Source organism: Paroedura picta, chromosome 3 (genome assembly GCF_049243985.1).
Source record: "Paroedura picta isolate Pp20150507F chromosome 3, Ppicta_v3.0, whole genome shotgun sequence".
NCBI lineage: Eukaryota > Metazoa > Chordata > Lepidosauria > Squamata > Gekkonidae > Paroedura > Paroedura picta.
Genome location: NC_135371.1, coordinates 176,188,006 through 176,203,224, shown reverse-complemented (window position 1 = coordinate 176,203,224; position 15,219 = coordinate 176,188,006). Strand labels below are relative to the sequence as shown.

Below are 15,219 nucleotides of genomic sequence, written 5' to 3'. Positions count from 1 at the left end.
CAGGGAGGGTCCCTCCAGTCCAGCCTCCCGTCTCACCCAGGGGCCAGCCAGTCCCTCTGCAGGGCCAGCCACAGGGCAGAGAGGCCGAGGCATTCCCCTGAGAAGACCCTCAGAAGAGCCCTGCTGGGTCAGGCCAGGGGTCCCCAAGTGGGCTGAATATCTGAACACATGAAGCTGCTTTGTGCAGAGTCACACCCTTGGTCCACCAAGGTCGTTATTGTCTGCTCAGACCGGCTCTCCAGGCCCTCAGGCAGAGAAAGGTCTTGGCCATCACTCGCTGCCTGGCCCTTTTACGTGGAGATGTCGGGTCCTGAACCCGGGACTTCCAGGCGCGTCCACCAAGCCTCAGCCTCTCTGGGGTCAGAAGGGAAAACCCGACGCTTGAGCAGAAACTTCCTAGCTCAGGCTCTTGGCTTCAGGGACTTCCCCGTCAGAATTCAATTCTCTGGGCAGCAACCGCGACTCTCAAACAAACAAACAGACAAGTAACGTGGCGACTGGATCAGCGATGCTCTTTCTGGATCCAAATCCTGAGATGCAAGATGGACGCCAAGGGGCAAGGCTCCGGGAGCCTCAGCAGCAGGGCTGTGGGCCGGTGGGGTGGGGGTGGGGGTGGGGATGAGCCACCCGCACGCCCAAGGTCCCTGATGCCCGGACGGACGCCTTGTCCTGCCCGGCACGGAGGCCTGGAATGCACCTCACCAGCCCCCACCGACAGCGCAGGAATTCTAATGAGGCCAGCCCGTGGGGGGGGGCGGGGGGGCATTGTTCCAGGACCCCCGGACTAATCAGCTTGGCCGTCCCCTCCCCAAAGGCCCGGCTGCAGCCCTGGAGCCTTCAAAGGACGGTTCAATGCACTGGAAAGCTCTCTCTCTGTGTTTGTGTGTGTGTGTGTGTGTGTGTGTGTGTGTGGGAGGGGGGGACGGAGAAAGAAACCTGGGGCCAGCAACTCAGGGCAGAAAATTTCCCTGCACTGTGATTTCTGCGGAAAAGTTTCCACTCTGCCTAAGAGCTGCTGTGATACACAACAGTCCTGTTAGATTTTATTTATTTTTATGTATTTATTTAGATTTCTATGCCGCCCGTTTCTTTGCAGCTCTGGGCGATTGACACAGAACATTATAACTTACATGAAACATTATGCAGACTATAAACATCAAAACAAACTTTCAATAAAAAAGTGGGGGGCGGGGGGGTCTGCGACTGGCTCTGCAGAACGAAAGGACCGCAAGTATAGCCAGCAGGCTGGCCGTGCCACAGCGTCAGAAATACTGAAAAGGAAGGGATAAGGGAAGGCAGGGGCTCCGACATCACGAATTCAGACACGTCACGATGGGCTTTGACACTCCCTGTCTTTAGCAGGAAGACCACCATAAAGCCTCACAACATCTGTGCCCAGGGAGGGGCTTTCGGGGGTCCCTGCTCCCTTCTTCACGCCCCAAAGAGCCAGGGCCCAGGAGCACCTTTGAGGCTAATGCAATTTGGGGCAGGAGAGGAGCTTTCGGGAGTCCCGGCCCCCTTCTCCAGAATTAATTCACACAAGCCCTCTTTGTGTTGGGCTCGAGTGAATGGGACACAACACACAAATGTGGAATCACACGGCGTATGTAAACTTTTCGGGGTCTAGCTGATGTGCGGTTCTGTTTTTTTTAAATTGAGTGGGGGGACGTGGCATTACTTGGCAAGGAGGCCGCAGGAGCGCAGCGCACTAAGAAGTGGGGGGGTCACACTTTGAACTGGCGAGAGGACCCCCGAAGTTGTGCATCTTTCTTGCCTCACTCAGAAATGTGTGCATGGGGGAGGGGGGGGATCCTTCCCTGCCGACCGTCAAGCAGAGATTTCGGTTGCAAACCCAAATAAACTTTGGCGGCCTCTGGGTGCTCCAAGGGAACAGGGCGTTTCGGAGCTTTCCTGGCCGTCCCCAAAAGCAGGACTGGGTTCCAGCCATTTGTCAAGCAGGAAACAACCACAGGGCCTTCAAGCGGCTTCGGCACCATCCCGCCCCCCCCCCCAGGCCTCAGGGTCTGAGATCGCTCTCCGTGCATGAAAACACGAGGCCGTGGGGAGCCCAGGAGGCGGCAGGGCCCCCCTGTTGTGGGCCGGACTCTGCCCTGCCTGACGGGGCGGAGGGCAGGGACGTCTGACTTGGTGAATGTGCCAAAATCTGCCAAAAAGAAAGTGCAAGTCCTCAACTTCCTATTTTCAGGTCTGAACCACAGGGAGGGTCGCCACTCTCTAGATGGCGACTGGAGGTCGTCTGGAAATGCACCTGATTTGCAGACCACAGAGATGGGCCGGTGTGAGATTGTGAGCTTTGCAGGGTGGGCTCCACGGCCCCCCAGCCCGGCTGAGCTCTCCCCCCTCCTCGAGCCCCCCCCTCCCCAGGCTGCACCCCCAGATCCCCGATAACTGCAGCCAGCGGGCCCAGGGCTGGAAAGGAGCCAGGTGCCCACGCTGCCAGCCCTGAGGAGCCCCGGCCTCCGTATCCAGGAGACCCACAGAGCTGGCCTCTTCCCAGGGGGAGGAGCAGGAGGACGATCACCGCGGGAGGGAGGAGGCTGCTGCTGCCTGGGAATGTTTGTGTCTTCGCAAGCTTGTTTTTCTAGAGGCCTCTTGGATCCGGGCCACGTCACGTGGGAAGAGATTACAGAACGAGGGAAAGGGAACGGCCGGCCGTGAAGCATTCCCCCCCCCCCACAATGACTCGGAGGAGCCAGCAGGGACCCCGTCCTCTTGGAAAGCCACCGCCCAGGTCGCCCACGGGGACATCCCAGGCACAGATCTAACCCGTGGCCCGTTTGCAAGCGGGCCGGAAGCAGAAGGGCGCTCAGAGCTGCCCTTGGAAGCTGGCCTCTGCCAACACACGGGGTATTTTTAGGAAGCCAGGAGGACAGAGCAGCACAGAAAGTTGAGAAGTTCATGCGTGAATCCAGGGCAAGGCAGCTGTCGCCAGCTTAAGGAGAGGAGAGACCCGATTAAACCTTTCTGTTCACGGCGCGAGCCACAGCGGTTCCGGGATCCAAGACGCACGGCCCACCCCCAAGTCGAGCAGGGAAATCAGCAGCCTTGGGAGGTCCTTTGGTCAAGCACTTGTCAGGGATGCTGGAGGCCAATCCTGCGTGGAGCAGGGGGTCAGGCTAGATGACCTGCAAGCCCTCTGGCTGCCTCTCCCCATGTGTCTTCCAGTTGTACGACAACCGCCTCAAGCTCCGTCCTTAGACACCAGGAGGAATCTCATCTCCCTGCTCTCCCACCTAGGGCTGCCAACTCCTTCTTGGGAACCACCTGGAGACCTTGTGGGTAGAGCCAGGAGTGGGGGGGGGGGATTTGGGGTGGGAAGGGACCTCAATGGAGCATTATGGGATGGAGTCCCCCCCCCCCAAGCAGCCCCTTCCTCCAGGGGAAGTGCTCTGGTGCCTGTAGATGAGCTCCCATTTCACGGGGTCCCCCGGCCCCACCTGGAGGCTCGAACGAAATCCTATCGGTCCAACAGCATTGAAACTACGAAGAACAAGAACCAAACAAGGCTTCTTAATAAAACCCAAGGTCCTTAAAGTCGTCTTGTCTATCTTCTTCAAATGCCAATTCTAAGGCCAAAACGAGGTTCCGGACGACGTTTCCAATTCATTTCCTCAGCGGCGGATTTTCACAATACCTTCCAACATTCCAAATTTGGATATACTTTGCCAACTTTCAGTTCTTTAGCATCCCACCGGCCAATGGCTCAGAACGGTTCTGGAGACCGGAGTGGCAAAGTTAGCCAGGAACGGGTCTCAAACAACTAACACAAGAGCTTTTGAGGCAGCTCTGCTTGGGGTTTTATTGCCAAGATTTAGCACAAGAGAAGCAAGTGCCAAACCCAAGAGGACCAAAGCCCCATCAACAAAGGAGCGGGGGGGGGGGGGAGACCAGATTACAGGGAAACCCAGAGATCACAGGCTGGCTGGACTGCAAGGCAGCTCCTCACAGGACTACGTGAGGAAAGGGGCTTTTTTTATGGGGGGTGGGGGCTAAGACTTCGGAAGTAAATACAAAGACTCTGACAAAGAGAAGGCTGACTCTCAAAAGCTCACACTGAAAATCTCCAGGATTTCAAACTAGAATCACACTCTCCTAACTCACACCAGTATGGCTGCCCTCTGAATCTATCTCCAGATAGCGTCTCTCTTGCAGAGTTGTTCTCTCTTGCCCCAGAGGGACGGACCAGAACAAATGGGATGAAATTAATCCAAAGGAAATTCCGTCTAAACATCAGAAGAAGTTCCTGACTGTTAGAGCGGTTCCTCAGTGGAACAGGCCTCCTCGGGAGGTGGTGGGTTCTCCATCTTTGGAAATTTCTAAACAGAGGCTGGGTAGCCACCTGATGGAGAGGCTGATTCTGTGAAGGCTCCAGGGGGTGGCAGGTGACAGTGGGTGAGCGAGAGGGTTGTGAGTGTCCTGCACAGTGCAGGGGGTTGGACTAGATGACCCAGGGGGTCCCTTCCAACTCGATGATTCTAGGATTCCTCCAGAGAACTCAGCAGTTTATCATCTCAGGCAAGGCATTTCACAGGCCACTTGGGTGCAATTGCCTCTTTTTGGGGGGTGGAAGGGCTGTCACAGATCTCAACACCGACTCGCAATAATTCGCTCCCCCAAAATTGAGCATGCGCACAAAAGCTTAGACCCAGCATTAAACTGGTCTTTGTTTTAAAGGTCCCAGTGAACTCCAACTTGGTTCTGCTGCTTGAGACCAAACTGGCAGCCCTCTGAATGTCCAAACTCTAACAACGCTTTCTGCATGTCCTGAAGATGTCCAAACTGAGCCAAGGTCGCCGGGCACAGGGGGCTGCTTCCCAGCCCGCTCCCAAGGCCCAGCAGAAGAGCTCGACCGGACTCTGGATCTTTGCAAGCAAAGCCAGGAATCCTCAATCGCGGACTCGACTCTGCTGAGACATTAGATCCAGGAGGGATCCCGTTACTCCCGTCCAAGCAAACAAGTTCTCCCTGGACTCCGATGACCTGCCAGCACGGACAGAGCTATTCTGACTTGGCCGCGTAAATCATGAGCCCGCTGGCACATGGGAGAGCTGCAGAATAGGTCTCTTCGCTCGGCCAAGGCAAGGGGTCCGAGGGCAATTTTACGCCAAGGACAAAAAGGGTCAAAGGGCCTTGGCCACGGGGGCTCTTACACCAGCCAAGCTCTTCCCCACGTCCGGACGAGGCCTCCAGCTCACGGCTCTCGACCGCAGTCAAATATTTAACGGAGAAGGTTGACGGACTTTGCCTCCCTGTTGAACAGTCGGGAACAAGACTCCACGTGGGAACGGGACTGTCCTACAGCAGCTGGGCGTTATTGTCGGTTACAATTTAGTGTGTATCAAGCGACCACAGAGGGGCAATCGCACCAGGATCCCGGGCTCCATTATGGCCCAACACACGCAACCCTCATAGAATCATAGAGTTGGAAGGGACCCCCTGGGTCATCTAGTCCAACCCCCTGCACTATGCAGGACACTCACAACCCTCTCGCTCATCCACTGTCACCTGCCACCCCCTTGAGCCTTCACAGAATCAGCCTCTCCATCAGATGGCTCTCCAGCCTCTGCTTAAAAATCTCCAAAATTTCCCACCCCAGGTGTCCCTGCCATCAACCCCACAGACATTATCAGGAGTTTAACACAAGCATTACCTGCCTTGGATTCACCTGGGTTGTGCAAACCTCACAAGAGATGGCCTTTGGTAATTGGGCCACTTGGTGGAACAATTGTCTTGGTGCAGCCTCAAATATGCAGCATTTAACTGACAGGGAGGATGAGCCCCCTCCCCCCCCCCCCCCAACAAGGGAGGTAGCTGGAAATGGCTGGAAGTGAAGCAACCAAGCAACTGATCTGACTTTCCACCTGCTCAACTCAGCCAGGATGCAGGAATAGATGGACTTTGGGCCTGACCCAACAGGGCACTTTGGCTGTTCTTATCAGGAGATGGCCTCAGCCTCCCTGCCCTACGGTTGGACTTCCAGGGGAACTGGCTGGCCATTGTGTGGGACTGTATGCTGGACTGGAGGGACCCTCCCTGGCCTGACCCAGCAGGGCTCTTCTGAGGGTCTTCTCAGGGGAAGGCCTCGGCCTCTCTGCCCTGTGGCTGGCCCTGCAGAGGAACTGGCTGGCCCCTGGGTGAGACGGGAGGCTGGACTGGAGGGACCCTCCCTGGCCTGACCCAGCAGGGCTCTTCTGAGGGTCTTCTCAGGGGAAGGCCTCGGCCTCTCTGCCCTGTAGCTGGCCCTGCAGAGGAAGTGGCTGGCCCCTGGGTGAGACGGGAGGCTGGACTGGAGGGACCCTCCCTGGCCTGACCCAGCAGGGCTCTTCTGAGGGTCTTCTCAGGGGAAGGCCTCGGCCTCTCTGCCCTGTGGCTGGCCCTGCAGAGGAACTGGCTGGCCCCTGGGTGAGACGGGAGGCTGGACTGGAGGGACCCTCCCTGGCCTGACCCAGCAGGGCTCTTCTGAGGGTCTTCTCAGGGGAAGGCCTCGGCCTCTCTGCCCTGTAGCTGGCCCTGCAGAGGAAGTGGCTGGCCCCTGGGTGAGACGGGAGGCTGGACTGGAGGGACCCTCCCTGGCCTGACCCAGCAGGGCTCTTCTGAGGGTCTTCTCAGGGGAAGGCCTCGGCCTCTCTGCCCTATGGCTGGCCATGCAGAGAACTGGCTGGCCCCTGGGTGAGACGGGAGGCTGGACTGGAGGGACCCTCCCTGGCCTGACCCAGCAGGGCTCTTCTGAGGGTCTTCTCAGGGGAAGGCCTCGGCCTCTCTGCCCTGTGGCTGGCCCTGCAGAGGAACTGGCTGGCCCCTGGGTGAGACGGGAGGCTGGACTGGAGGGACCCTCCCTGGCCTGACCCAGCAGGGCTCTTCTGAGGGTCTTCTCAGGGGAAGGCCTCGGCCTCTCTGCCCTGTGGCTGGCCCTGCAGAGGAACTGGCTGGCCCCTGGGTGAGACGGGAGGCTGGACTGGAGGGACCCTCCCTGGCCTGACCCAGCAGGGCTCTTCTGAGGGTCTTCTCAGGGGAAGGCCTCGGCCTCTCTGCCCTGTGGCTGGCCCTGCAGAGGAACTGGCTGGCCCCTGGGTGAGACGGGAGGCTGGACTGGAGGGACCCTCCCTGGCCTGACCCAGCAGGGCTCTTCTGAGGTCCTTATCAGGGGAAGGCCTCGGCCTCTCTGCTCTGTGCCAGGATATTTCCCAAATACGACTGTCCAGCCCTAGTTTAGAACGACGTAATTCAGCTTAGTTGGCTCTTGTAACATATTTTCCCTCTTCAACGCAATAACTGAAACAAGCAACCCCACTGCATATGCAGTTGTATAAATGAAGCCTTCTGCATTGTCAAAAACAACAGCGTATATCCAAGTTCAGCAGGAAAGCAAATGCTGCACCTATTTAAATTATCTCACAAACTTCCTTGTTTTGAAACAAACAAAGCAAAACCCGACCCTTTTCACCCCAGTGGCTGCCTTATTGGCAGAAAGCTGACCTCTTTACCTCACCTGCGGGCAAACCCCGTCCGGCCACGCCCAGGAGACAGCCCAGGTGATTCTAGACCCAACAGAAGGCTCCCCTTTCATGCTTTGTCTTTCAGGTATTATCCGTAATAGTTTGCAAAGCACGGAAGGCAGGCGAGAGAATCTGCCCGCCGAACATTCAAGTGGGGAATGCCGCCACCCCCACCTCCTTTGCAAACCCCACTCCCACACACAGGACATCCCATTCCACCCCGCACCCACCCACGGGGCCAGTTCCCCTCTCCTCCCTGCCCCCTCTCCCCTCGACTGCTGCAGGGCTTGTCTCCCCGAGAGACCCAGGAGGAAACAGGGCTTTGTTAGGCAGCCCTCTGCATCATGTCCTTTGAGTAGACAAGCCGGACTCCCCGCCCGCACTGCACCCTTTGCTAAGAACACAAAACTCACACAACCAGGAGTGTGAGCAGAAAGCCCCAGGACTGGAACCAGTGCGATTCCCAAGGGACGTGTCTGAGGGGAACCCCAGACGGGAGGGCCTGCCGGGAAAGAGGAGGGACCTGATTCCCCAGGACACCTGGCTGGCGGCACCTTCATTTCAGCCACGGCGCTTCCGGGCGTGGCTGGCACAGTCCTGCTTCGAGCTGTGCTTGATCACATCCCACACCCACCCATGGTTGGGCTCCGAACCAAGGAGGAAGCCTCAAAGTCAACACAAAAAACAAACCAAGGGAACAACGAGTAACACTCAGAAGTCAGCTGCAAGAGCATTTGGGGGGGGGGGGGTGTTTCTGTAGAACTTTCAGTTTACACATGAAGCTGCCTTCTACTGAAACAGACTCTTAATCCACCAAGTCAGCCTTGTCTAAGACCAGCAGAGGCTCTAAAAGGTCTTTCCCATCACCTCCCGACTGGTCCTTTTACCTGGAGATGCCGGGGATTGAACCTGGGACCTCCTGCCTGCCAAGCAGAGGCTCTGCCACTGAGCCAGGGTCTCAGGCCAAGGTCTTCCCCATCCCCTCCTGCCTGGTCCTTCTAACTGGAGATGCCGGGGATAGAACCTGGGACCTTCTGCCTGCCAAGCAGAGGCTCTGCCACTGAGCCAGGGTCTCAGGCCAAGGTCTTTCCCATCCCCTCCTGCCTGGTCCTTCTAACTGGAGATGCCGGGGATTGAACCTGGGACCTTCTGCCTGCCAAGCAGAGGCTCTGCCACTGAGCCAGGGTCTCAGGCCAAGGTCTTTCCCGTCCCCTCCTGCCTGGTCCTTCTAACTGGAGATGCCGGGGATTGAACCTGGGACCTTCTTCCTGCCAAGCAGAGGCTCTGCCACTGAGCCAGGGTCTCAGGCCAAGGTCTTTCCCATCCCCTCCTGCCTGGTCCTTCTCAATCAGATGCCAGGGATTGAACTGGGGACTTCCCATAAGCCAAGCAGAGGCTCTGCCACTGAGACACTCCCCTCCTGCTTACCCAGCAGATAACTGCTTTGACTGCCATCGCAAGGAATTTGCATGGCTGAAGCACTTTGCCTATGAGGCTAGCCTTATCCCCAAAAGACACTGCAGTGGTTGAAGCAGGTGTGTGTGTGTGGGGGGGGGGATCTCCCCCAGCCGCTCATAGCAAAGTTCAGGTTGTGTTTTTGAAAGAAATGCACAAATTAAAATCTGTTTTTTCACCCAATTACTGTTTAAAATAAACAGATTTCTATAAAACTGAATTGCACATGAATATGTTGAAGCACCTATATGGGGAGGGAAGGGGGGGGCTCCAAGTGAACCACGTCCCAGATGCCTGGCTCGGATGGCAGCATTTGGGGTTGCCAAGTTTGGGTTGGGGGATTCCTGGATGTCTGGGGTTGGAGTGATCTCCTTGGGAGAGGGGACTCCCCCTCTCCCAAGGAGCCATTTTCTCTGAGGGAACCCATCTCTAGAGTCTGGAAGCCAGTTCTAATTCTGGGAGGTCTGCAGGCCCCAACTGAGAGGGAGGGAGGGAGGGAGGGAAAGAAGAATAAATAAATACACTGAGCACTCCAGTTTATCTAATGGTGGAAGGGAAGTGAGATCCACCATGCATTGATTACTTTTCCTTTTAATTTGAAAAGCATCCCTGAATGCCGCCAGAATTACTCCTCGAGTAGCTGTTGCAGACAAGTCAGGCCGCTCAGCGGGTTTGTCCTCACGTGGCCCCCTCCCCACTAGGAGGGGCTGCTCCTTCCATGTAGGGGGGGGCGGGGGCTGGGGGGGGCGGCTGTGGACCAAGCATGCTCAAGCAGAGAGCTTAATTAAGGCTTCAGGTCAAACAGCCACGGAGAACTTCTGCCACGGGGCCACCAAAGCCCGAAACAAGAGAAACGCGTCTCTGCTAAAGGGCGAGGTTGTGTCCAAAGTGAAAAAGAAAACATTTAACGTTAAATACAACTTCCCAAACATTGCTGGAAAAAAATCAGGAATCCAAATATTTGTGTGTGGGACAAAAGGCACCAAGGCCGATATTGAGAAAAGGATTTAAGAATTCCTAGAACTGAATTTACAAGAGACGCTAAACAGATTCCCACCCGCCTTTTTACACACCTGCCAAACGTCCAGAGACGGGGTTCATGGGAAGATTCATCTCCAAGACTAATAGCCAGCAGCAGTGGAGGGTCCAGGGCTCCTCACCCTGGGGGATGGGGGGGGGGGGCGCCAGCTCTTGGTTGGGAAATTCTGCAGATGAGGAGGAGGGAGGGAGGGGAGTACTTTTTATCTTGTGCTTCCCTGGCCTGCTCACAGCAGGTGACAACTGACTTTAAAAATATACAAATCAGTAAAGGAATTTGAACCTTAAAACTACCTCCTCCTGATAGTAATTCACACCTTCCTAAAGGTTGAGCAGAGCTTGGAGGGGCCATACAAGGGTGGGGGGGGGGTGTTCGCCAGCAGGGAAGTCATATCCTTGGTGTTTATACCTGGCCTCCAGGAGGCCTCCAGCCTGCACCTGGAGATTGGCAACCCCACAACTAGCACTTTAAAGTTGACCCAGTCTGTTTCAGCAGACCTCCTCTGATGATTTGGAGCAGGTGTAGTCAACCTGTAGTCCTCCAGATGGTCATGGACTACAATTCCCATGAGCCCCTGCCAGCATGCGCTGGCAGGGGCTCATGAGAATTGCAGTCCATGAACATCTGGAGGGCCACAGGTTGACTACCCCTGATTTGAAGCGAAGGTCCATCCAGACTGACCTGGACGACCCAGGTTTCCTTAGAGCCCACTGAGAAAGCCCCGGGTACCACGCAGAGGTAGGCTGTGGCAAGCACCTCTGTTCACCCACCTGTCTGAAAACCCCGCAGGGTGGCCATTAAGCGGCTGTGACTTGGCACAGCAAACCATCCTGGCTAGCCTCTGACAGAGCGAGATTCTCATCCAGGATCACCTTGGAGATTAACCAGAAGATCTGGGAACTCGAACGCTTATCGCTCCGAAAATCTACTCTGCTGCTGGACTTGAACCTGGTGCGTCTGACTCGAGTTTGTTTTTGCAGGGTAGATCCAGATTTCTCGCTTCCCCCAATTGAGAGGGGCATTTGCCAGAAAGCCGCCAATCTAGACCACGTGGCTCTGGCCGCTCCGGCCGCTCCCTCGCAGAAAAGCCAAGCAGGGAAGGGAAAGGAGGCCTTCGAGGTCACCTCTGCGGCCAAAGCCTTCTCCGGCCAGGGGCAGAGTGCAGAGCCAGGCAGGCCCCGAAAGGGCCCGGCCTGCCAAGCCCAACGGGAAGGGGAGCGGAGGAGGCTGATCCTCCCTTGCCCAAGCTGCTGCAGCTGAGGGCAGCTCCGATTCCACCCAGCCCCTTTCCAGCACCCGCCCTGAGAATCTTTGTCTAGAGGCCTCGCCCAGCCAGAGGACCGGGGCAAAACAATTCCACAGCAGAAGGGCAGGGCAGGGCAGGAGGAAATCAGGATACCTCCCCCTCCCACCCCCCAAAAGGAGAGCCCCATGCCTGGAAGCAGCCTCGGCCCTGCCCATCAGGCGGGCAAGCAGCGACCTGCCATGTAACCTGGGAGGCAGGACACTGGTGGTGGTGGGGAGGGGGGACAGAAGGCAAACGGGGGGGGGGGGGCAAGGTCAGGTGGAACCTCAGCTGAATAGAGGAACAGACAGCCCAGTCCCCAAATCTGCCCCTTTCTCCGGGGGAACTGATCTCTCCAAGTCTGGAGATTCGTTGTGATTCTGGACGAGTGCCAGGGCCCCCCTGGAGGTGGGTAAACCCACCCGAGGATACTCCAAATGTGCCAGATTTCACTTCCTCCCCGGCCCCTCCCGTAGATCCCGGCCTCCCCATGTCCAGCTTTGCAGAGGTGGAACTAACGCCATTTTCTTTGCTCCTGCCGTCCGCAGAGTCCTCAGAGGCTGCATCCGTGGGGCAGGGCGAGACCCCCGTCCTCTGACCAGTCAAGCACTCCTGGGAGGGCCTGGCCTTAGTTGCCGCCTGCCAGGAATAGCGGCCTTCCCTCCACCTAATCTCGGCTCGAGTTGGATGACGCGCAGCGGTTCGGCTCTCAGGGGGCGGGAAAAGACGGCCGGAGGGACGTCTCATTTTCACGGCAAGGCAGAAGCAGAAGAGGACGCCAGGGAAGGAGAAAGCCCCGGGCCCAGCAACCACCCTGGAAACACCTTCAGCGCAGCTCAAGCACCCGGGGAGGAGAGGCCCTGTGAGCACCTGACCCGAGGGCCTCTTTCACTGACTGACTGCCAGCGGCTCTCCAGGGCCTGGGCTGTGGCCTTTCCTCTGCCCGGGATTGCACCGCTAATTTAAAAATGCACAGATCTGATCGCCTTAAGGCTTAAGGTCAAAGGCCCGCTCTGATGGCACCACTGGCCCATTTAAATGCCACCCGAAGGAAACAGAGAGCCCTTCCCAGAAGAAAACCAGGCTGTCCACAGCAGGGGTGGGCAAACTGTGGCCCTCCAGATGTCCATGGACTACAGTTACCATGAGCCCCTGCCAGCATTTGCTGGGAATTGTAGTGCATGGACATCTGGAGGGCCACAGTTTGCCCACTTCTGGTCCACAGACTCCAGCTCATCCAGTGCCCAAGATACACCTCCAGGATTTGGGGCTGCGTTGGGGGGAAGGTCTTTTGGGAACAAGCAGAAGGTTAGATTCCTCAGCTGCTCTCTTCACCCTGCAAAGGGAACTATGTTCTGACCTATGTTCTGCAGGGATGGTGACGGGACAGGATGACAGCTCCAGATTGATAAAGAGCCGGTCAGAGACCCCCACCCCCCCCAGCTGCCTGAAAGGAGTTCTTCTGGGGCAGATGGATGGGATCCCCAGGCAATGAAGGGGAGACTTTGAGAACTAGGATTGCACTGGGAGGGGGCATGAGGATGGGGGCAATCTCCAGGAAGACCTGGGAAATCAACGTGCAAACTAGCAAAAGCTAGAAAAAATCACTGAGAAAAATCTGGCGAGACCAGTCCTCTTATTATGGGGTTTTATAAATGGGAGAACCCAGGAGGCAGAGAACGTTGTCCTGCAAGACCCCTGACAAGCCCCCCCCCCATGAGAGTACGGTGACTCTGGCCAGATCCTCAGCCCACTGGAGAGCCTCATGGGCAGACCCCTTGTCCATTTTGTTGGACTGGAGGGAGGTCTTGACCTCCGGGGGCACCAGAGTCCAGCCAGGACCCTTCAGGGCTTATGCAAGGCTTGCATGACGGCTGGAAGGAAACGTTTTCGGTTTTGCAGGGGCCCAAAACTGAGAGCACAAGCTCAGATCCCAGACGGCAGAAATAGCCTCCTAACCGTCCTTGCCAGGGCCTTGCCAGGTCAGCCAAAAACACAATGAAATTCAACAGAGGCAAATACAAAACGCCACAATTCTGCAAAAACAACCCAAATGCACAAGCAGAAGACGGCGGCTCTGGATGCAGCAGCAGTGGCGAGAAGGACCTGGGGATTGCAGCAAGGCGTCTTTTTGAATATATGTCTTTTAATTTATTTGTCATTGGACTTCTAAACAGCCCCACCCTGCCTAGGCTTGGGGTGGTGTATCGCAAGTTTATTTACACTCCCCCCCCCAGTTGCAAAGAGACTTTCCACAACATCGTCCTCCCCTCCCCCATCCTCTCTCACAACAACCCTGCAACACAGGCCAGACTAAGCATGGTTGACAGGTTGCGCAGGAAGCTTCCGTGGCAGAAGCGGGGATTTGGACCGGGTGGCCCAAGGTCCTCATCCCCCACTCCAGCCCTGACCCCACCCTGGCTCAGCTTCCCCAATGCCACCCCGGCCCCAGATGCAGAAATGGGGAGGCCCCGGGGGTTTAGGCAGCCACCTGATGGGGGGGGGGCTGCCTTTTTGAAGGGCCCGGCCTCTCTGTCCAGGCCTGATTCTCGCCCCAGAGGTCCGGGGGGAGGGCAACCTTAAAACTTCTCCAGACCCTTCGAACAGAGCGCGACTCCCCGGCCCCCCGCCCCAGCCCCCCGCCCCGCCGTCCCTCTGGGGGCCCCGCAGGCCCTGCCGCCGCCGCCTGGCGCTGGCCTCCTCCTGCAGCGCTCCCGTGGCCGGCCAAGGTCGCCCGGAGCCACAGCGCGCCTGCTGCAGCCCAGCCAATGGGACGGGCCGGGGGGCGCTGCCAGGGCCCGGGGGCCGCAGGGGGGCCCTGCAAGGCCTGCGGGGGGGAGAGAGGAGGGGGCGCGGGGGGGGGAGACTGCAAAGCCAGTGCCGGGCCCCCGGGGGCGGGGGGGGGGGGCGGGGGGCGTCCTGCTGGGTTGCCCCCCCTCCGCTGAGCTGCGCGCAAAGTCCCGGCCGGGCAAAAGCCCCCTCCCCCGCCGGGCCCGGCGGCCTGCTCAAGGGGAGGGGTCCTTCCCGCCCTCCCCCCCCCGTTGCCGCCAGCACGGAAGGGCTTCCAGAGGGGGGGAGGGGGAGGGGGCTTCCTTCGGCCACAGTCGCCGGCGGCCCTTCGCTCCCAGAAGGGCGGCCCCAAAGTCGTGCGGGTCTCTCCGGGGCCGGGGTCACCTCCCCCCGCGCCCCCCCCCCGCCCCCCGACCACGCGCGGCTCTCCGGAGCCCCCCCCCCCTTCGCGGCCAGCCCGGGAGACCTCCAGACCGCGCCCCCGGGCGGCTGGCAACGGCCCCAGGCGGGCCCAGACGACGACGGCGCCAGTGGGGCGGGGGGGGCGGCGGAACAAGCCCCGGAGGGCGCCAGACCCCGCGCGCCAAGCGGGGCGCAACTCGGGGCGCAACAGGAGCCGCCGCCGCCGCCGCCGCCGCCCAAGGGCCCCGACGGGAGGGGAGGGCAGGAGGGACGGGACGGGACGGGACGGGCTCACCCACAGCTCCGCGCCCCAGTCCATGCTGGCCGCCGGGCGGCCACGATCCTCCGCCGCCTCCGCCGCCGTCTTCTGCGCTTCCCTGGCCGGAGTCGCCGCAGCCCGGCTCGCCTCTCCGCCGCTCCGCTCCTCGCCCCGCCCCCTCCCCGCCGGGCGGGGTCCTTAAAGGCGCAGGCCGCGGACGGGGCGGCCGAGGGCAGAGGCTCTCCCGGCGCCCTTGCCAACCTCCCGGCCGACGCGGGGACTTGGCTGCGGAAGAGGAGGAGGAAGGGGCGCCCGAGGACCCTCGCTCCCGGCCTGCCACCGGGGGCGCCACCGGGGCCTGCGATGGAGGGGCGGGGCGGGGCGCCTCCCGGGGATCGCAGCCCTCCCCCAGGCCCCACCGGCTGAGCTCCGGCCGCCCTCCCCCCCCCATCTCCTCCTTCCCGGGGCGCCG

General features: G+C 59.0%; 1 protein-coding gene across 6 annotated transcripts in view; it reads right to left on the bottom strand.

Moving 5' to 3' along the window:
- TRIP10 (thyroid hormone receptor interactor 10) overlaps nucleotides 1–15,208 on the bottom strand; it is a 57,138-nt gene extending 41,930 nt beyond the window's left edge. For 4 of the 6 annotated variants that reach the window (XM_077329853.1, XM_077329854.1, XM_077329855.1 and 1 more), the window contains exon 1: nucleotides 14,788–15,208. In XM_077329853.1, the coding sequence (XP_077185968.1) occupies nucleotides 14,788–15,198 (411 nt within the window). In that variant the 5' untranslated portion in view covers nucleotides 15,199–15,208. Of the gene's footprint in view, nucleotides 1–7,930; nucleotides 8,093–14,783 lie in introns of those variants that run through there. The other 2 variants (XM_077329858.1, XM_077329856.1) reach the window with 2 other exon arrangements.
- Nucleotides 15,209–15,219: the final 11 nt, after the last annotated feature.